Source organism: Nomascus leucogenys, chromosome 2 (assembly GCF_006542625.1).
Source record: "Nomascus leucogenys isolate Asia chromosome 2, Asia_NLE_v1, whole genome shotgun sequence".
Lineage (NCBI taxonomy): Eukaryota > Metazoa > Chordata > Mammalia > Primates > Hylobatidae > Nomascus > Nomascus leucogenys.
The window spans coordinates 154,828,928-154,849,301 of NC_044382.1; the positions used below are offsets into that span (position 1 = coordinate 154,828,928).

The following is a 20,374-nucleotide window of genomic DNA, read 5'->3' on the forward strand; positions in this document are numbered from 1 at the left end:
TCCAGGCATCGCTGTGTTTATTGCGCCCCTGGCGGGAGGGCAGGTCCGGGGCGAGGTCACACCACCTCGTCGGTCACCGCGATGGGGTTGGCGTGGGGACCTCCCGGGGGTCCCCCCGCCGCCGCCGCCGCAGCCTCCTCCTCGCTGGGCTTCTTGCGGGCCTCGGCCGGGGGCCGCGGCGGGGGATTGCTGGGCGGCTGCTTGATGGTGCCTCCGATCTGCAGCCGCTCCCGGGGCTTGGGCTCGATGGGTGTCCACTGCTCGCCACGCACAGCCGCCTGCGGGGCACTGAGGGGTTGGGCCGCGCCCCAGCGTCCGCCCTCCTTCCCTGGAGGCCCACCCCGCTAGGGGACCCGGGACAGGCTCAAGTCTGAATCCCACGCGGGATGCTGTGACTGCCGCTCAGAGAGGTTAAGTGACATGCCCGAGGCCACACAGCCAGGACCTGGGTCGGCCTGACACCAGCCCAAGCTATTTCTTCATACCAGGAGCGGGGCCGGAACCCCTGGGCTTCTGGAAGATCCCCTGGTGGACACTCCCAGATGCAAATTCTAGCGCCCAAATTCTCCCCCCAAAGCACCAAGGGCAAAGAAGGCAGGGAAGCACACCTGAGGCCCAGCAGGAGGGGTGGCCCAGGAGAGTAGCAGGCCCTGCTCCGTCTGGTGGGCGCCATTCACCCACCCTGGCCGGCAGCCCCCCAAGGGTGCCCAGGCATTTCTGCACATGGGGGTGGTGGGGGGACAGCTTGAAGAACACAGGATTCCACTGGCTTTTACTAAAAATACAGACTCCTGGGCCCAGGCCCAGAGGTTCCACTGCAACAGGTCAAGTGGACCTGGGAGTGTGTGCTTTTCATCTTCTATCCCATAATATCTGGTAGAAAATATGTCGCATCATATACATCATGAAGCAGAAAGAGAAACTGGACATGTGTGATCCCAGCTAATTCCAAAACGGAAACATTCCGCCCTGAAGAGCAAAACTAGAAGAAAATGCAGGAACGTGAACGTAGGACCCAGGGCCAGCGAAAGGTGTTTTCACAAAGCACAGACCATAGAGCAAGTGAACAGGGAAACCTCTGCTCTTCCGTGCAGTGAAGGACTCCATGGGCCAAGTTAACAGACCCTTACCGGAAAGCAGGGAGACATCCCCCGTGTCTAAAGGTTACGAAGGCTCAATAGCTAAAATATACGTGGAATTCCTACAACTTCAGAAAAACACAATCAGGCCGGGCACGGTGGCTCACGCCTGTAATCCCAGCACTTTGGGAGGCCGAGGCAGGTGGATCACGAGGTCAGGAGATCAAGACCATCCTGGCTAACGCGGTAAAACCCCATCTCTACTAAAAATACAAAAAATTAGCCAAGCATGATGGCATGTGCCCGTAGTCCCAGCTACTCAGGAGGCTGAGGCAGGAGAATGGCGTGAACCCAGGAGGCAGAGCTTGCAGTGAGCCGAGATCACGCCACTGCACTCCAGCCTGGGCCACAGTGCGAGACTCTGTCTCAGAAAAAAAAAAAAAAAAAAAAAAAAGGCCAGGCGCGGTGGCTCATGCTTGTAATCCCAGCACTTTGGGAGGCCGAGGCGGACGGATCAAGAGGTCAGGAGATCGAGACCACGGTGAAACCCCGTCTCTACTAAAAATACAAAAAATTAGCCGGGCGTGGTGGCGGGCGCCTGTAGTCCCAGCTACTCGGAGAGGCTGAGGCAGGAGAATGGCGTGAACCTGGGAGGCGGAGCTTGCAGTGAGCCGAGATCGCACCACTGCACTCCAGCCTGGGGGACAGAGCGAGGCTCCGTCTTAAAAAAAAAAAAAAAAAAAAAAAAAAAAAAAGACAAAAACCACAATAGAGAAATAGGCAAAGGATATGAACAGGCAACTCAAGGGAGAAGAAACTCCAACAGCTCAAATCCGCAGTCAGAGAAGGGCGAGTCCAAGCTCCACATGTCCAGCTCGTGCTGTGAAACTGGCAAGCGTGGGAGAAAGCCTAGTGCACGGTGGGGGAGACAGGGCCGCATGGCTGGTGGTGGGTTGTCTGCTGGGGAGCAGCTGAGCCCGGCAGGGTGAACGGTGCAGAGGGTGATGCCTGACCCAGCAATTCCTCTCTGGCTTTAGCACAAGGAATTCCTCCTGAGGTCTCCAGGAGCCACTAGCTGTGCGTGGCAGCAGGGAGATGGGGGGCATGTGGGTGGCCCCTGGAGAACAAAGCAACAGCCCAGATGAGCGCTTGGCAGCAGGAAGGGATTCTAAAGGAGCGTCCTGCCGGTGCTGGGGGCAGGTCAGTGAGCCTTGAAGCAGAACTCCACTTCCACGTGCGGAAGGCGTACACAGAAAGTGCTGCACATTTAACACGCACACACACTAGAAGACGCACAGCAAGGGGACGGCAGTTGCCTCTGCAGGCAGGAAGGACTTGGCTCTATGGACAAAAGGATTTAAATAAGCAAAGTCTGAGGGCTCTGTCTACCCAGAGACCCCCGCAGTGAGAGGTGGCCTGCAGCCGTCTGTTCCGGAGCCCAAGACAGGCAGAGGGCATTTCACCCAAGGCCTGGCCAGGCTGCGCCCTGTCCTCCCACCCATCCCTGGCCGCTCAGAAAGATCACTGTATCCCATGGGATGGGCAGCCCTCTAACAGGGTGCTGTGTTCATAAACCAAACCCAGGTGTCGGCAGTTTAAGAAAATGGCTGCATCCTGGCACCGCCCATGAATCAGTGCGAATGGGGTTTAGGTGAGAAAAGCCTGATAAAGGGACCCCAGCCCAGGCACGGCCGGCTGCATGACCCCAGGCCAGCCACAGCACCTCCCTGAGCCTCCGCATCTTTGTCTGTAAAGTTGGGACCCCAGTACCCCTCCCAGGGCTGTGGTGTGGGTTAATGCAGAAATGCAAGGAAATGACCCGACACACGAGACACGCCAAAAACGGCAACAGCAACCGCTGCGTCCCCGCCGTGCTCTGAGCACACGCCCGGGCTCGCACTTGCTCCCAACCTTGGCTCAGCCTACAGAGCTGGCTTCAAGGGCCATGCGTGTCTGAGGGTGTCAGGGCAGGGGCTGGGGGTGGGGTGACCGGGGCCGACCTCAGAGGGCACCACTCACCAGCAGGTAGATGACGCTCGCGATGGCCAGGCAGGCGGTCCCAAGGATGGTGGCCAGCAGGAAGCCGGCGGGCACCGAGAGCCTGGGGGACAGGGGGTGGGAGGCAGGAACACAGAAGGGCATTCAGAAAGGGGAACGGAGCCCCAGGTCTGGGGGCCAAGGCCGCAAAGTCTCAGGACAAGGCAGACCGCAGACCAAGGGGATGTGCGCAGCCCGGGGCTGCAAAGTCTCAGCACAAGGAACACCCAGGGGACGTGCACGGACCGGGGCTGCAAAGTCTCAGCACAAGGCAGACCGCGGACCAAGGGGACCTGCGCGGCCCAGGGCTGCAAAGTCTCAGGACAACGCAGACCCAGGGGAAGTGCGCCGACCGGGGCTTGTTTCGGTCCTGGGTGTTCTCGGCCTTGATGTGGACACCAGCGGCTCTGGGGCACTTGCTTGGAGGAACCAGCCACGTGTGGGTGTCCTGGCCTCGGCCAGCAGCAACCACCAGACACACAGCACGGAACCCTCCACCCTACCAGGAAGCCCAGGCAAGACCCCCCCAGCCAGGCCTGCTGACCCCAGACCACAGTGACAGATCGGAGCTACTCAGGTTTGGAGTGGATCCTTACAAATCCTGCACACTAGACAGCAGACACAAGCTCCGGGGGCCCTGCCAGAGCCGGGGACCCGAATTTTTGTTTGGAAAAACATCGAAGTAAGTGGGGGAGGCTCCTGTCCAGGCAGCCCGGCCGGTGGGACGGTCGGGAGGGTCGACTCCAAGCCCTCCTGAGCCCTAGAGGGGGTGCAGGGCGGGGACTCACAGGAGATGCAGGACGGCCCGAACGTAGTAATTCCTGGTGAGGGGCCCGAACAGCTTCACCACGGCGGTCATGTACTTCTGTCCCCTGGGGGAGGAAGGGGAGACAGCGCGGCTGGGCCTCTCCCACTCAGGACTCCCCTGCTGCCCTGCTGACCACCCCAGGGCACCCAGGCCTCTTTCCTCCCAGAAAACACACCGGGCAGGCACCGGCCTTGGTTTACCCACAAGCACCCAAGGGTTGGTTCCGGAGCCTCCAAGTGAGGAACCAGGCTCCCCCCGACCCTGTGAGCCCTGCCTGGGCCCTGCAGCCCCGGGAGACCCCAGAGCAGGAGGAGACTCACCAGCGCTCCATGGTGGAGCCCTTCTTTCTCTTCCCCCGGGGGTACTCCAGCAGGCAGACAAACACGCCCGCCACACTGATGCCATGTGGTTAAGGAACAGCCCGGCTCAGCCTGAGGGGCCACAGGGAACTCCCTTTACTGAAGACAACAGAGAGGGGCCCAAGCACGGTGGCTCACGCCTGGAATCCCAGCACTTTGGGAGGCTGAGGCGGGAGGATCACTGGAGCCCAGGAGTTTGAGACCAGCCTGGGCAACATAGTGAGACCCTCACCTCTACAAAAAATTTAAAAGCCAGGTGTGGTGGTGTGTGCCTGTGGTCCCAGCTACTCCAGAGGCTGAGGTAAGAGGGTGGCCTGAGCCCAGGTGGAGGCTGCCAAGAGTCACAACTGCACCACTGCACTCCAGCCTGGGGGACAGAGCGAGACCCTGTCTCAAAAAAGGTGGGGAGCAGCCACTGCCTGAGGTCATAGAGCCAGGAGGCAGCCACGGGAGGTTCCAACAGGTCCGGCACTCAGGGCTGCCCACGCGCGCCCTCCCACCGCTCTGCCCAGTGCTCCTTGTCGCGAGGTCCGGCTGGGCAGCAGGGCTGAGATGGGGCAGAGGAGGTGGAGGGGCCGGTCTAGGGGGATGACTGACAGGAGGGGGCAGAGGGAATCCCAGCAGTCCAACGGGGAGGCCTCAGTGCTGGCCCTCTGGTGATACCCCCTGCCCACCCCTCACCAGGACTTAGACTGGCAGGTCTGCCGCTGACCACATGGCCCGGGCGAGGGGCCTGGCTGCTGGGGCCTGGGCTGCCCAACCCATGGACAGCCCACCCTGTGTCCCAGCCTGGCTGCGCTGGTGGGGAGCGGAGGCAAACAGCTCACTGTGAAGTGGCTCCCCAGCTCTGCCCTGGGCGTTCCCCACCCACCCCAGCCTCACGTGGAAGGATACATGGAGTAGGCTCCAAAGTACCACTGGGTGAATCGCCCAGCTGTGGCCACAATGCCCCCGGTGATGAGGACTGCGGGGAGAAGTGGATCAGGCACTGTGGGGCTTCCGTCCCGGGGGCCTGGGCCACCCCCCTTCTCTACCTACTGTGGGCCACCGGGCCACCCAGAGCTGCCCCCTACCCATCCCCACAGCACAGTGACAGGGTTGGGGACACCCCCAGGAGGCACCCCTCTGTGCTGGTGAAGAGCACAGCCTGTGGCGCACGGGCTGGCGGAGGGGGTGCTGGACATGCCCAGGCTCTGGGTCCCAGGAGTGGCCAAGGACGGCCCGACCTGCAGTTCCCAGTGGGCTCTGGGACCCCCGAATGGACCCCCTTGTCACCACGAGTCTTTGTTTGATGCGCTGAAAGCCAACAGGCCGAGTGTGGTTTCTGCATCTTGCTGGGGGAGCGTCTCTTTCCTCCTGATACGGAGTTCCTCTTAACCCGTCAGCTGTTTCGCCTTAATTTCGGTTTCGTCTGATACGGCTATTTCTGCACATTTTTATGGGGGGGTATTGTCCAATATTCCCCCTTACTATTTTTTTTTTTCCGAGATGGAGTCTTGCTCTGTCGCCCAGGCTGGAGTGCAGTGGCGCGATCTCGACCCACTGCAACCTCTGCCTCCTGGGTTCAAGCAATTCTCCTGCCTCAGCCTCCTGAGTAGCTGGGACTACAGGCGCCTGCCACCACACCCGGCTAATTTTTATATTTTTATTAGAGACAGGTTTTCACCACATGGGCCAGGCTGGTCTCAAACTCCTGACCTCAGGGAATCCGCCCACCTTGGCCTCCCAAAGTGTTGGGATTACAGGCGTGAGCCACGACGCCTGGTCCTTCCTACTATTTTATTTCTTTTTCTTTTTCTTATTTTTGGAGACAGAGTCTTGCCCTGTCACCCAGGCTGGAGTTCCATGGCGTGATCTCGGCTCACTACAACCTCTGCCTCCCAGGCTGAAGCGATTCTCCTGCCTCAGCCTCCCGAGTAGCTGGGACTACAGGGGCCCACCACCATACCCGGCTAATTTTTTGTATTTTTAGTAGAGACAGGGTTTCACTGTGTTAGCCAGGATGGTCTCGATCTCCTGACCTCGTGATCCACCAGCCTCGGCCTCCCAAAGTGCTGGGATTATAGGTGTAGCCACCTTGCCCTGCCAGCCATTCTGTTTTTGTCTCCACGTGGTCTCGTTTGAAGATTTCCTATTCTTGGTTTGAGCCCAGCTACACATTAACTCTCTGGGTTTGTCTGTGTGCATCGGAGGAGGGGAGGGCGGTGTCCTTGAGTCTACTCAGCCTGTTGTCCATCCATCTTTGGGGGACCGGCCTGGTCCCGAGCCTGCCATCCGAAAGAGGGTGCAAAGCTGCTGCTGGTGCCACCAGGGAGGTCTGAGGACGTATTCTGGCACCCAGCCACATTTACAGAGCACCTGCTGTGTACAGGGGGGACTCTTTGTCAAAGCCCTGCTGTCTCCGGGCCAGCTGCCCCCTGGGGCTGCACGCTCTGGAAAGACCTCCCCAAGCAGGTGGCATTTGAACTGAGAAATAAACGAGACAGCCATGAGGCTCTGCAGAAGCAGCAGCTTGTGCAGAGGCCCTGGGGCATGCTCAGGAGATCTAGGAACAGAAAGGAAGCACCGCAGCTGGAGGAGGGGGCCTCAGAGCCGGGAGGACAGGGCGGGCCGCGCAGGGCGTCCAGTCCGGCTCTAACTCTTCCGGCCAGGAGCCCCTGGAGGGTTTCAGCAGAGGCCAGACTAGAGCCCAGGTCTCCTGGCTCCCAGCTGAGTGCCCTCAGCCCTCTACTTCCTGTAGGGAGTGCAGGGCAGGCAGGGTGACAGTCTCATGGGCGGCTCTGGGGAGAGCTGTCTGAACTGACCCACCGCGTTCTTGGCCGCTGACTGGAAGCAGGCCGTGACTTTCCTGGGCACAGGACAGGCTGCAGGGCCCCATGCACCAGGCCTCCCACCCTGAGGTCTCTGCTCCCACTCCCGCTGCCACGCACTCTCCAGACAACAGGGAGGGCGCTCACAGCCCCAGGGGAGTGGTGGTAGCGGGTCCCTCCTCCTCACCCTCAGCCCCCAGGCCCTTCCCAGGCACTCCTCCCCCGGTGCAGGTCCTTCCTGGAGCTGCTGCACTGGTACCTCTACCCTGAGACCCCGCCTGAGCCCAGCCTCACCCGTGCTGGGCCCTACACTTCCTGGCCCTGGTCCCAAGAGGGTCTATTTCCAAATGGAGTCTGCTGCCCTCACCAGAACCTCTGAGCAAATGCGCAGCAGGGTGACTGGGGGCCGTGCCATCCCACCCCAAGAGCAAAGCGCCTGTGCGGCTGGGCTGGGCAGGGCCGTCACTGGGTGGTTTCAGCGCCTTGTGAAATCCCAGGCCGCCTCCAGCGCAGACTCCCGATGTGGAGGGCTGAGCCCCAGGGCATGAGCCCACTCCGCACCCCAAGCCCAGGGAGAGCGACCTCCAGGCCAGCTGGCTACCGAGGGGCAGGGGAGCTTGTCCCGATGCCCAGGCCAGAGCCCTCACTCGGGGGCTTCGGGGCAGTGACCCCGGAAACCACCGGGGCTGAACCGCCTCTTCCCCTGCGCTGCAACTTCCTCCTCTGCGAAGTCGGGGGACCGAGAGAAGGGAATGGGGGAGGGGCTCCGCGATCCGCAGGGTCTGCAAAGGAATTACTGGGGGTCTCAGAACTCCTCTTTCCAGCCCGCGGCCTGAGGCTCCCGTCCCCGTTCCCCGCACCCTCCTGGCCTGACCCCGGCCCAGCCTGGCCCGCCTGGCGCCCCGCTTCCCCGCCCTGTAAGTAGCCCGAGGTCCCGGCTGGGGTCTTGGGACACCCCTCCAGGCTGCAGCCTCCACCGTCCCTGACGCGCACTCACTCAGGCCGGACGCCAGCGCCTGCTCGTTGGCCCACATAGCCCACTCGATCTGCCCCATGGCGGCACAAACCCGGCTGGGACACTGCTAGGCGCGCACTGCCGCCCCTGCGCTCCCCGCCGAACCCCGCCCCGCCCAGGCCCCGCCCCCAGCCCCCCAGGTGACCGCGGCTGGGCGGAGACCCGCGTCTGTAGGGTGCAGGGATGTCCCGGAGCCTTCTGCCCCCGCCCTCTCTAGCCCCCGCCGAGGCATAGGAGGGGCCCTGCCCGGCAGCCCCAGCCTAGGCGGGGAGCCCCTGCGCTTCCCCAGGGCTTCCGAAACTTCAGCTCTCAAGCACTGACAAGTGCCCTTGCCCAACGCTCGGGACCCAACAGAGGGTCCCGTGTCAACGAGGCTTCTAATAGCAGAAAAAGGTGTGAAGGTCGCTTCCTGAGCAAACTGGCCTCTCCAGAGCCTTGGGGGGTCGGGGGGTCACCCCTACAGCCCGGGAACACCTCTGCACCCTGATGCTACCAAGGACAAGGGTGGCCTCCCTGTGAGGACCAGAGGCCCAGCCCCCATTTCCTCCCCCTGGCTCTGGGCTGGCACAGGCGTGGCCTGGGTCAGACACTGCAGGGGGCCTCCCCTTACCAGGTCACTGGACTGTGACTGAGACTCGAGGGAGGGGACAGGATGTGCACAACTGGGAAAGCACAGAATGCAGGGACGGCCCCGTCATGTCTGTCCTGGGGACGGGAGGCAGGGGCTGGCATGGGGATGGTGAGGCCAGCGCCCATGGGAAGACTTTAGACCTGGGGCTGCTCCTGAAGGTCCCACCTGAGCCAATGTGGGGTTTGAGGGGAGCCCCTCTGTGGCTCTGCCCAGCCTGCCCCTCCCCCAGGCCCTCATGGGGCACACCTGGACTCCCTGATAGGTCCCAGGGTCACTCGGAGCAGGAACCCCGGGATGTTGGTTTACGAAACAGAAAAACAGCGGGAAGCAGGAGGCAGCAATGCTGGTTTATTCCCCACGGCCACCAGGGCCGCACTGATGCCCACTCCTGCCACCATTCCAGCCACACCTGGATCTGGGGCAGGGTCTCAGCAGAAGTGCTGTGTGCAGCCACCATCCAAGGCACATGGTGGTTTCCTGAGGCCCAAAGAGGCTGCTCCCAGCACAGTGACCCCTTCCCTGGCCCGTCGGAGGGACACGACCTCCCCACTGAGCTCCCGTCTCAGAGAACTGGGCGCAGCCAGAGCAGGGGTGAGAAAGCCCTTCAGCCCTGCTGCACTGAGGCTCTGCCAGTTCTCATACCACCACCCCATCCCATCTTGGCAAAGCGCTGGTGCAGCTTGGGGCAGCTGAAGCACTCGGTGGGGACCTCTCCTGACACCTGGGCGGCCGCAGGACTCCCTGCACTGCCCCACAGCAAGCTGTCCATGGGCCCGGGGTCAAGCCACCACCCACATGTCCCAGTAGTCCGGCCAGCCCACCACACCCGCTCCCTAGCTCTGGCGAGGACACCCCTTCTCCAAGCGACGTGTGGTCCTGCTGAGGCGGTCAGGCAGCTGGCTTCGGCAGGCCATCAGGACCCAGGAGGTGGGCGCAGGGGTCATCCAGGATTTGAGGCCCTGGCCCCACCTGGGGGTAGAGATCCATGTCAGGTCACCAGGAATGGCAGCACCTCATCCTGTGCCCAGCATCTGTAGGGCTGGACACAGGAGGGTAGCAGTGTGCACTCGCCCTTCCAGTGGGTCCTGGTCAGAAGCTAAAGCGCCCGAGTGGTGACACCCACACGCAGCTCCTGCAGACACAGCCGCCCCTGCCAGCTGCAAGACCCCTGCCCAGGGCACTGCCTCTGTCACGGGGTGGACAGAGAACCACAGAGCCTGGGAACAGGCAGCCCTGTGCACGAAGCTCCTGAGAGGAAGGTGGAGGCAATGGCTCGGGCGGCCGTGATAGCTGGATGCAGGCTTGGCCCTCAGAGCAGGTCGGAAAGCAGGAACCCCGGTCTGCTGGGGCGGTTGGGGTGGGGGGCCCCCCACCCCAGGCGCTCCCTATTCAGGGGCCTGATGCTCCCCACCTGTCTCCCTGCGAGCCTGTGTCAGACTCACCCTCCCACCCCCAGCACAGCCCTGCTGCTCTGAGCATCGCCAGTGGCCTGTAATGTCCACTTTGACAGCAAATGAATGAACAAAGGCGTTCTGGCTTCCTGCCTGAGACACGGTAGGGACAGGGTGGTGGGCTGAGCCTGCAAGGGCCCTGGGGGCTGGGCGGGCCCCTCTGGCAGGAAAGGAAACCCCGGGGGTACTGGCTGAGCCCCGGGCCTCACCTGAGTGGCAATGATGTATCTGACCCCACCCGGGGTCGGCTCCATGGCCAGCGCAGCCTGAAGCTCAGCTGAGAGAGGGGCCGGCCTCACCTGCAGCCCCTTCAGAAACCTGGAAAAGCCGGGCAGGGGCATGGTGAGTGCATCTGTTTCTCTAAGCGTCTGCAACAATCTACAACAGGCAAGTCCAGAGACGGGAGGTGCATTCCTGGCTGTCAGGGCTCAGGGAGGGGGAGACAGCAGGTGGCGGCTGTGAGGACCGGTTTCTGTTAGGGGTGATGAAAAAGTTAAGGAGGTGGCTGGAGGTGGTGGCTACATGACCCTGTGAATGTCCTCAACAGCACAGGATTGTATGCTCTCGAATGGCTGAGACAGTAAATTTTAGGTTATGTGGTAAACAGCTATGCCCAGGCTGGACCCACATCTGGCCAAGGGTGCTGCCAAGCCCCATGGGGTAACAGCTCAGGGAAGTGCCCAATTCAAGCTGGTGCATTCGTCACTGCGTTCTGCAGAACAGCGGAAGCCTGCAAGCCCCACCCGGAGCAGCAGCCACGAGCCTGCTGCTTCCCAGGAGGGCAGTCCTGGGGTGTGGGTCTGAGTCCATCCCACAGGGCAGGCCCCTGACCATTAGAAGGTATTATTGCTCCCAGCCGGGACAGACGCACATCCCCACACGCTTCCAGACACCCTTAAATTGGAGGCACCTCTCACATGGAGAATAAGACACCATTAAAACACAGGAGGGAAGAAGTCAACCGCCCAGGGCGTAAGGAGGCCGGGCCAAGCTGTGCACTGAGGAGGGCGCACATGGGGGCTCTGCGGTGCCAAGATGCAGCTGCCGGACCCCACCCAAGAAAAGACACCCAACTGCAGGGGCGGGGTCAACACTCGGCCGCCTTGACTGGCTCTAACTCGCTTCGGTAAGAAGGCAAATCAGGGGCTTTGACTCCTTTCCTTCAAAATGTCGGACACTCATACTCGCTTCTGGGAGTGCGTGTGTGTTTCCTAAGCCACCGTTCAAGAGGATACGAGCCTGTGGGCTCCCGAGCTGCAGGGGACGCCGGCTCTCAGGAGGTGGGAGACCCTGGGCGTTGCTCACACACGCGTGAGCAGCCTTTCTTCCCTGTGGACGTGGGCTGTGGGATGGCTCTATGGGGACACCCTGCCCGTGGCTCCTACACTCGGGGTACTGCCGCCTGCCCTGGGACTCCCCGTCTCAGTGCCACAGCCTTCAGGTGCCTCCGTCTCTTCCGACCAGAGTTCCTGGCACCGTCTCCCAAAAAGGAGGAGGGGAGGGGTCCACACTCACGTGTCTTCATTCGAGCCTGGGGGAAAGCTGTGCCTCACAGCAGCCACAAACTCAGCCACAGTGTCGTCCAGGGTGAAGATCACGGCATTGGGGCCCGCATCAAAGGTGTACGCCACCTGGAACCCATAGCAGTCACCCTGGCTATTCACGTGGTGCCTGGCCCTTGTCCCCCCAACACTGTGGTCAGCCAGGGGGCCTTGGGCTCTCCAAGAGCTCAGTCTAGGCCCTCAGGGCCACACTGGAGTGCAGCTGTGACCCCATGTGCCTGGTACTTGACACCTCTGCCTGTGAACCCAGGAAAAAGGTGGTGGGGCTGTGACCCGAGCACGTCAAGAAGCAAAATGAAACAGAAGAACACGGATGGTCGGTGCGCTTCGCAGACAGCAGGGCCGAGCTTTCGGACATAGATTGCCCTGCACGCGAGTCCCGGGGCCGTCTCCACGGCAGCACAAGCCTAGACACGCGACAGCGTGAGAGCGCAGCCTCTGCCCTCCCGTCCCCCATCACCTTGGTGTCCCCGTGGTGGGCGTTGAAGCGGTGCACCAGATGGATGATGCGCCAGGACATGGCATTGAGGTAAGAGATGGGCGGGAAGGTGTCGAGGCAGGTGGCGTGGAACTGGTTGCTGTCCTTCATGGTCAGCTGGGCGAAGCTGGGGAAGTCTCGCTCCTGGATGCAGCGGGCCATCTCCGCCATGCGCGCGGGCACCACGGACTCGGCCCGGAACTGCAAGGCACAGGGTGTTTCCCATGGAGCCGCTGGGGTCTGGACAGCAGAGGGTTCAAGGAGAGACTCCAGGGTTGGAGGCCCGGCTCAAGCCCCATCTCTGCATTTGGCTTCTCCACCTGGTCTTGGCGGGGCTGCCGCAGGTGTGAGAACACTTGGGCCCAGACAGAGGCTGAGGGCAGAGCTGGGCACAAGCATGACTCCCAGGGCCCTGGGACCGCCCGCTCCTGGCCTTACCCGCAGCAGGGGGCTGGTCTCCACACTGGCCCGCATGCCCACAGTACTGCCTGTCAGCTTCTTCTCAGCGCTCACCTGCATGAGGGAGAGACAGCCTGGACCACACCCTGCAAGGGGCCAGCCCCAAGGACCTCAGCCCCAAACACTCGGCCCTCCTTCAGCCAATGCAGGCAGCGGGGGTGGGAGTCAGTGCCACCTGCCTGACCACGGATGCCTCCTGGCCACAGCAGGGGTGATGCAGGGGCAACTTCTAGATCCCAGTGGGTGGCGGCACCCGCCGCAGGGAGTGCTTCCTGAGCACTCAGCCACGCTTCTGTTTCTTCAGCCCCCACTGACCCCAGGAGCCAAGCAAAGCCTGGACGGGATGCCTTCGCTCCTGCTCCCAGCAGCAGCCCTCACTAGGGACAGAGGCCACCTGGCTGCCGCTCCACCCGCCCCACCCTACTCACCACAAGGATAAGCACGCGGAGTTCAGGCCAGTGTGACTCGGGGGCCACTTGCCGGGCGATGCTGTCCTTCCCATCAGCCTGCTCTCCCATCTGCCACTCCACAAAGCCCCCATACAGGCTCCGGCAGGCGCTGCCTGAGCCCCGGCGAGCCACTTCTGAGAGGTCACTCTCCACGCCGTAGACACGGGCCAGGGTGTAGGCTGCAGGCATGGGGATTCAGGAGGGTCCTCAGAGCTGCCTGCGCTGTGCTCCCTGACAGCTCACCGCCCCAGCAATGTCCCACACCCCACGGCAAATGGGGATTTCCAGATGACAGGGCTTCCGGGCCATCAGCCTTCGAAGCCAGCATTCACCGGCCCAGCCATCTGTCCCCCACCTCCACTAGTTCTGCTCTCGGATACTCTCTGTTCACAGCCTGCAGAGCTTGCGGCCTGCGACAAGGGCAACAAAAGGTACCTGCAGCAGAGCAGGAAGCCCCCTGGAAGAGGGGAGAAAGGCCCCTGAGGATGCCCAAGCTAGGCTTTGAGGGTGGGAAGGAATTTTAAGGTTGTATGGGGCAGGGACTGATGCCAGGACAGAGCTGGACTCCACCCAGCACAGGGGCCACCTTCTCCCCTCGTTCCACAGGGCTCCAGCAGGGCAACCCCACCTCCAGGTCTGGTCACCCACGGCCCTGGTCACTGAGGGTGGTTCAGGGAAGGCGCTGGAGCCCAGGTGGGCCAGGAAGCATCATCCCTGGAGTTGAGGGGTGAAGATGGTGTGAGACCACTACCGTGGGGACAGGCTCTGACACTGGGTGGGAAGCCACCAGAAAGTGGCCTGGGGCGGGCAGAGAGCTGGGTCCAGCAGGGCTTGCCACCAGCTGTGCCCACTGGAATCCTCAGTTATGTGAGCCACAAAATCACCGCTATTGTAGGTCTGAGCCCGTTTGAAGTGGTTTCTATCACTGACGATCTACAGGGCTCCACATGGAGCAACTGGAAGATTTTTTTATTTTTTGTAGAGATGGGGGTCTCACTATGTTGCCCAGGCTGGTCTTGAACTCCTGGCCTAAAGTGCTTCTCCCCCATCAGCCTCTTAAGTACTGGGATCACAGGGGAGAGCCCCACGCCAGCTGCAACTGGAAGATGAAAATGTTCAGATGTGCCCTGGGAAGTGACTGAACAACTCCAGAGAGGCCAGGGAGGCCTGGGGTGAGGGGATGCTCTTTTAGCCAGGCCCAGCAGTGGGCTCCCTGACCCGGGAAGCGCATGAAGTGGCTCCCTGCAGGTCTCTGTGGGCACCCACCTAGGCAGGCATAGCCCGCCGCCGAGGAGGCCAGGCCCGCAGCCGTGGGGAAGTTGTTTACCGATGCCACGTGCACCTTGCAGCTGAGGCTGGAGGGCAGCGGGTCCCCATCCCATGAGTTCCTCCGCTTCCGGGCCAGGCAGCGGACTGCAGAGACAATGAGACAGCATGTGGCCCAGCCATCAGCACCCTGCCCGCCCTGCTCCTGCCCACCTGCCCGGGGTCACAGCGGAACACCAGACCTCTGCCTGCCAGACTCCTCGTGGAGAGTTTCTTACCCGGGAAAACCCCAGACCGACCCAAGCCCAGCTGGTCATTGAGGTGGGCCACTGCCCTGGAGCTGGCAGCCCAGCAGGCGTGTCTGGTTCCCAGCCACGCCGCTTGCTGCCTCAGGAGGGGCACAGAGGCAGAAGCACTTTCTGGACGCTCGGACCCTGCTGACAACAGGGAGGCATGGGCTTACGGGGACCCCAACTCACTCTCCCGCAGGCAGGCCTGGAGCCGCGGCTGCCCCATGTCCTCCTCCCGGCCATTCAGCCAAATCCGGTCCTCAGTGAAGTCCTTGCTGATGACGGCTGTTGTGGTGGTTTTTAACTGAAAAGGAAACCCAGGGCCACCTCAGAGGCCAGCATTGAGGACTGATGCCAGCCAGGTACCCCTTTCTACTGAGAGAGCCTCGTGGCTGCCCACTCGAGCAAGGCCAGCCCTGCTGAGGGCAGGGGGGAAGCCCGTAGGGGATGAAAGCGTGGGCCACACCTTGTGGAGCAACCAAGCCTTGTCCTGAATAAAGAGACAGGGACTCCCAGGGGAGCCCGTGGGGCACGGTGTGCGCATGTGTGAGGAGACCTGGGGGCATGTGTGTGCTGTGCTAAGCTCTCCTAATACTGGGAGATGGAACAGACATTGCATGCTGGCTGGGAGCCATCGCTAAGCCATCTCGACCTAGCCTTTAGGTAAAAAGGTACCAATTATTTTTTTGTTTCAGAGACAGGGTCTCACTCTTTCACCCAGGCTGGAGTGCAGTGGCGCGATCATGGTTCACTGTGGTCTCCAATGCCTGGGCTCAGGAGATCCTCCCGAAGTGCTGGGATTGCAGATGGGAGCCACCATACCCAACTGCTACCCACTGTTCTACAAACGTTCTGGAAGTGGCACTGTGGTGTTTAGTCATCAGTCCACACATACCTGGTCCTGGTGCAGAGTGACGCTCAGGGAGGAGTTGATGGGCAGAACCAGCTCTTCATCGCGCTTGCCCCCTGTAATGAACAGCCAGGGCCAGGCCGGTGGGCTTCCCGGCCCACCCTCACCCAGCGTTCCCCACAGGTGCCCCCACCCCCCACCCACGGCCCCCATCCACCTCTGTCCTGTCTCTCACCGCACAACCTGTGTGCCCCTCCTGCTAGACCCCGGCCTGCAATAACTGCTCCCACCCCACTGAGCTCAGGCTCCCAGAGCAGAGCTGGAGGCCAGCCAACCTCCCTCCCCACTCCCAGCTCCTTCATTGCTTCTACTCCACCATCTGTGAGTGCCCAGGTGCGGATCGCTCCGACCGCGGCCTGCCTCCCCTCCATCTTCCCAAACAAAAGGAGCCCAGCTCTGAGAACTCCTCAAATCTCACTGCTCCTATTCCCCAGGAACATCCGGGATAAACCCTTTCTGCCCAGCATGGCCATGGGACAGCAAGTGAAGTCAACCCTCCGGAAAGCCCGGAAGGAAATGTTTGCCCCGGGAGCACTGCGCAGCGCTTCAGCTGAAGTCTTACTGCACGGCGTCTTTGCTGAGCACACAATCTGCTCGGTTTTGTGCAACGGGAGGTCTCTGGGGATGGCGGACAGCTCCAGGGGTGATAAATGCGGACACCTGGCAGAGAACCACGCTCTGCAGTTCGCCAGGCTCTTTCACACACGGCACCGAGCGGCCCTCCTTGCAGGCGGATGCGGCTGCCCTGACAGGCCGGGCGAACCTCTGCCTTCAGGAAGGTGGGCCGGGGGACTTCCTCTTCCTCCCACTGAGGACGACTAAGACCCTGGACGTCACAGGTGAGACTCACGGGTGACAGAGGGCGGCTGCAGGACAGTGCAGGGGGAGCCCCCGGGCTTTCTTTTCTGCCTGCCCTAGACCTAGCCCTGCAGAAGCTGGAACTGCCAACCAAAGCCAGCCCTCCCTAGCGGGACCAGGAAGGGCAGCCTAGCAACACAGAAACAGACTCCTGGCCGGGCGCGGTGGCTCACGCCTGTAATCCCAGCACTTTGCAGGCCGGGCGCGATGGCTGATGCCTGTAATCCCAGGACTTTGGGAGGCCGAGGTGGGCCAATTACCTGAGGTCGGGAGTTTGAGACCAACCTGACCAATATGGTGAAACCCCGTCTCTACTAAAAATACAAAAATTAGCCAGGCTGTAGTGATGCGTGCCTGTTATCCCAGCTACTCAGGAGGCTGAGGCGGGAAAATCACTTGAACCTGGGAGGCGGAGGTTGCACTGAGCCGAGATGGCATCACTGCACTCCACCCTTACTTACTCCAGCCTGGCGACAGACGGAGACCCTTTCTCAAAAAAAAAAAAAGAAAGAAAGAAAGAAAAAGAAAAAAAGAAACAGATTCCTCCCACACTCCAGGCTGGAACAGTGCCCCGCCCCGTTTCCCTCCCTGAAGGAGCAGGGACTTTCACCTCCCCAGGAGTCAGCGGAGAGCACACGGGAGCCTGGACTCCCCTGACCTGCCGGCTCTTGTCAGAGGCCAAGTAGACACTCAGGAATTCCTGAGGGCCTGGTGGGGATGGGGCAGCGTTGGTGGGGATGGGGCAGCGTTGGTGGGGATGGGGCAGCGTTGGTGGGGAGGCAAACCTGGACTTCTGCCTCCTTATCATGAGCCAGCACCCCCGCCCCTCCTCCACCAGCGCGCTATCAAAAACCAGCTCAAATGGAAGGTTTTTTTTTTTTTTTTGAGACTGAGTCTGCTCTGTCACCCAGGCTGGAGTGCAGTGGCGCAATCTCGGCTCGCTGCAAGCTCCGCCTCCCGGGTTCACGCCATTCTCCTGCCTCAGCCTCTCCGAGTAGCTGGGACTACAGGCGCCCGCCACCACGCCCGGCTAATTTTTTTGTATTTTTTCGTAGAGACGGGGTTTCACCGTGTTCTCGATCTCCTGACCTCGTGATCCTCCCGCCTCAGCCTCCCAAAGTGCTGGGATTACAAGCGTGAGCCACCGCGCCCGGCCTAAATGGAAGGTTTAAAGAAGACCAGAGTCTCTGAACGTTACAAGAAAATGGACAAGTTTCCGTAAATATCACTGTTGGCCGGTGCAGTGGCTCACACCTATGATCCCAGCACTTTGGGAAGCTGAAGCAGGCAGATCACTTGAGGTCAGGAGTTTCAGACCAGCCTGGCCAATATGGCAAAACCCCGTCTCCACTAAAAATACAAAAATTAGCCGGGTGTGGTGGCGCACACCTGTAGTCCCAGCTACTCGGGAGGCTGAGGCAGGAGAATCGGTTGAACCCGGGAAGCGGAGGTTGCAGTAAGCTGAGATCACGCCATTGCACTCCAGCGTGGGTGTCGCAGTGAGAGTCTGTCTCAAAAAAATAAATAAAATAAAAATAAAAGGCCAGGCGTGGTGGCTCATGCCTGTAATCCCAGCACTTTTGGAGGCTGAGGTGGACAGATCACAAGGTCAGGAGCTTGAGACCAGCCTGGCCAACACGGTGAAACCCCATCTCTACTAAAAATACAAAAATTAGCCAGGTGTGGTGGCACGTGCATTTAGTCCCAACTACTCGGAAGACTAAGGCAGGAGAATTGCTTGAACCCGGGAGGCGGAGGTTACAGTGAGCCGAGATTGTGCCACTGCACTCCAGCCTGGGTGACAGAGCAAGACTCTGTCTCAAAAAAAAAAAAAAGGCAGAAGAGAAAATCCAGAAATAGACCCACACAAACATGCCCAGCTGATTTTTTTTTTTTTTTTTTTTTTTTTTTTACAAAAGTGCAAAAGCAATTCAACAGAGGAAGGATAGCCTTTCTTGGCTAACTGGACAACCTTGGATCACAGACTTAAATATAAAAGGCAATCCTTTACAACTTGGAGGAAAGCAGAAAATCTTCAGGACATAGGGCTAAGTAAAGAGGTCTTAGACTTGACATCACAATTGATACACTGAACTTCTTTAAAATGAAAAACTGGCTCTTTGTTAAGAGGACAAAAAGATTAGCTAATTTGGGAGACAATACCTGCAAACCACATGTCCAACAGGAGACTAATATCTAGAATATATATTTTATTTTTTTTCAGTGGAGACGGGGGTTTCACCATATTGGCCAGCCTGGTCTCAAACTCCTGACCTCAGGTGATCGGCCCACCTCAGCCTCCCCAGGTGCTGGGATTACAGGCTTGAGCCAGCGTGCCCAGCCTAGAATCTATAATGAACTCTCAAAACTCATAGTAAAAAAGCAAACCATCCAGTTAGAGCATGGACACAGAACATGAAGAGACATTTCACCAAGAAAACCCACAGATGGCAAATAAGCACAAAGAAAGATGCTTCACATCACCGGCCAATAGGGAAACGCAAATGAGGACCACAGCACCCTGTCAGCACTTCCCTACCAGGACGCGGCTAAAATGAAAAACAGCAACTCCACCAAATGCTGGTGAGGATGTGGAAAAACTGCATCACGGCAGGGATGCAAAATGGCCCAGCCACTCTGAAAAACCATTCGACAGTTTCTTTAAAAAAAAAAAAAAAACATATATATATGTATATGTATGTATATATACACACACACATATATCTATATAGGTATACACACACACACAGAGAGAGAGAGGCATATATATATCTACCATCTGGCCCAGCAACCGCACTCCTGGGCATTCATCCCAGAAGAATGGAAATGTATCTTCACACAAAAAGCTGTACACAACATTTTATGGCAGCTTTATTGGTAAGGGAAACACAAAAAAATTAGCCAGTCGTGGTGGCGGAGCCAAGAAAGAAAAGAAGAACAGAAAAGAGAAAAGAAAAGAAAACAAAAAAAGAAAACCTCAGATGCTCTTTACGGGGTGAGGCCTTGGCTAGAGGGTGGTTCATGGATTCCACGGACTGGCTCAGCAACAGAGGGGCAAAGCACTGATACAATCCCGGGGCACGTCCACATTCTATGCTGAATGAAATAAGACAAACTTAAAAGATACTGGGGTGGGCCACATACTGTGATTCCAGTTTCAGAACATTTTGAATGACGTTACAGAAATGAGGGGTCAGTGGCGGCCAGGTAACCCCGGCGCGAGGGGAGGGGCGGGGCTATGAACGCACAGGTGCGGACCGGGCTCCCCCGCACGGATGTGGGCCTGCGGGCCCCCCGTTACCGCTCCTTGGAGGTTACCACTGGGAGAAACGGGGCGAGGGAGGGACACAGGGTCTCGGGCTGGGGGGCAGTGGCGCGATGTCGGCTCACTGCAGCCTCGACCTCCCGGGCTCAGGCCATCCTCCCGCCTCAGCCTCCCGAGTAGCTGGAGCCACAAACGCGCACCACCACGGCGGATTCTTACGATTCATGTGAATCGATGATTGACGATTTCGCTAAAGTTAGGTAATCGCTGATGGGCCGGCGCCGGGCGACCCTGCAGGGGCGGCAGCCGTCGCGGTGCAACAGGTGGCGCCGAGCTCGTCACGCGCGGCCCCGCCCGACCACCGCCGCGCCCCTCCCTGAGCCTCAGTTTCCCCGTCCGTCGAGGCCCTGGGAGGGCAGGACCGAGCGCGCCGCGGAATCAGCGTGCGATCCCCGCGTACCCGGCCTCGTTCCCGGCCATCCCCGTCCCAGGCCGGCCCGCGGCACTCACAGTACTTGATGACCGCGATGTTCACCGGGGCGGTACAAGTGACTGCCGCCAGCGGCTTCTCCGAGGCCATGGTCCCACCGCGCTGCGTCCCCAGCCCCACAGCCACTTACGGCCCGCAATCCCACCCCAGAGGGCTC

The 20,374-nt window shown here is 60.1% G+C and overlaps 2 protein-coding genes across 6 annotated transcripts; both read right to left on the reverse strand.

Moving 5' to 3' along the window:
• LOC100595279 (cytochrome b-245 light chain) lies at positions 1–8,218 on the reverse strand. Its single transcript, XM_003281833.4, has 6 exons — positions 8,091–8,218; positions 5,178–5,247; positions 4,245–4,319; positions 3,905–3,988; positions 3,099–3,180; positions 1–278 (listed from the first exon to the last, which is right to left on the reverse strand). The coding sequence occupies exons 1-6, from the start codon at positions 8,146–8,148 to the stop codon at positions 57–59; spliced, it is 591 nt and encodes a 196-aa protein (XP_003281881.2). The 5' UTR covers positions 8,149–8,218; the 3' UTR covers positions 1–56.
• Positions 8,219–9,069: 851 nt separating this feature from the next.
• MVD (mevalonate diphosphate decarboxylase) lies at positions 9,070–20,366 on the reverse strand. Of its 5 annotated transcripts, none has more exons than XM_030820202.1 (10): positions 20,238–20,366; positions 15,590–15,660; positions 14,884–14,998; positions 14,405–14,551; positions 13,118–13,317; positions 12,669–12,743; positions 12,213–12,431; positions 11,706–11,821; positions 10,400–10,508; positions 9,070–9,708 (listed from the first exon to the last, which is right to left on the reverse strand). In XM_030820202.1, the coding sequence occupies exons 1-10, from the start codon at positions 20,305–20,307 to the stop codon at positions 9,628–9,630; spliced, it is 1,203 nt and encodes a 400-aa protein (XP_030676062.1). In that variant the 5' UTR covers positions 20,308–20,366; the 3' UTR covers positions 9,070–9,627. The 5 variants fall into 5 exon arrangements, with proteins under 5 accessions (XP_030676062.1, XP_030676054.1, XP_030676044.1 ...); XM_030820184.1 differs by lacking the exon at positions 9,070–9,708 and adding an exon at positions 19,947–20,018 and having other exon boundaries at positions 9,722–10,508; positions 20,238–20,329; XM_030820194.1 differs by lacking the exon at positions 20,238–20,366 and having other exon boundaries at positions 15,590–16,653.
• Positions 20,367–20,374: the final 8 nt, after the last annotated feature.

Coding starts and splice junctions, on each gene's coding strand:
- LOC100595279 (XM_003281833.4), bottom strand. CDS start 8,148: ATGGGGCAGATCGAGTGGGCTATGTGGGCCAACGAGCAGGCGCTGGCG. Junction 5,248..8,090: donor GGCGCTGGCGTCCGGCCTGA/GTGAGTGCGCGT, acceptor TTCTCCCCGCAG/TCCTCATCACCGGGGGCATT. Junction 4,320..5,177: donor TACTTTGGAGCCTACTCCAT/GTATCCTTCCAC, acceptor ACATGGCATCAG/TGTGGCGGGCGTGTTTGTCT.
- MVD (XM_030820166.1), bottom strand. CDS start 15,757: ATGGGGGCCGTGGGTGGGGGGTGGGGGCACCTGTGGGGAACGCTGGGT. Junction 13,318..14,404: donor GGCGGGCTATGCCTGCCTAG/GTGGGTGCCCAC, acceptor CCATGCCTGCAG/CCTACACCCTGGCCCGTGTC. Junction 10,509..11,705: donor CCAGGCTCGAATGAAGACAC/GTGAGTGTGGAC, acceptor CGGCTTTTCCAG/GTTTCTGAAGGGGCTGCAGG.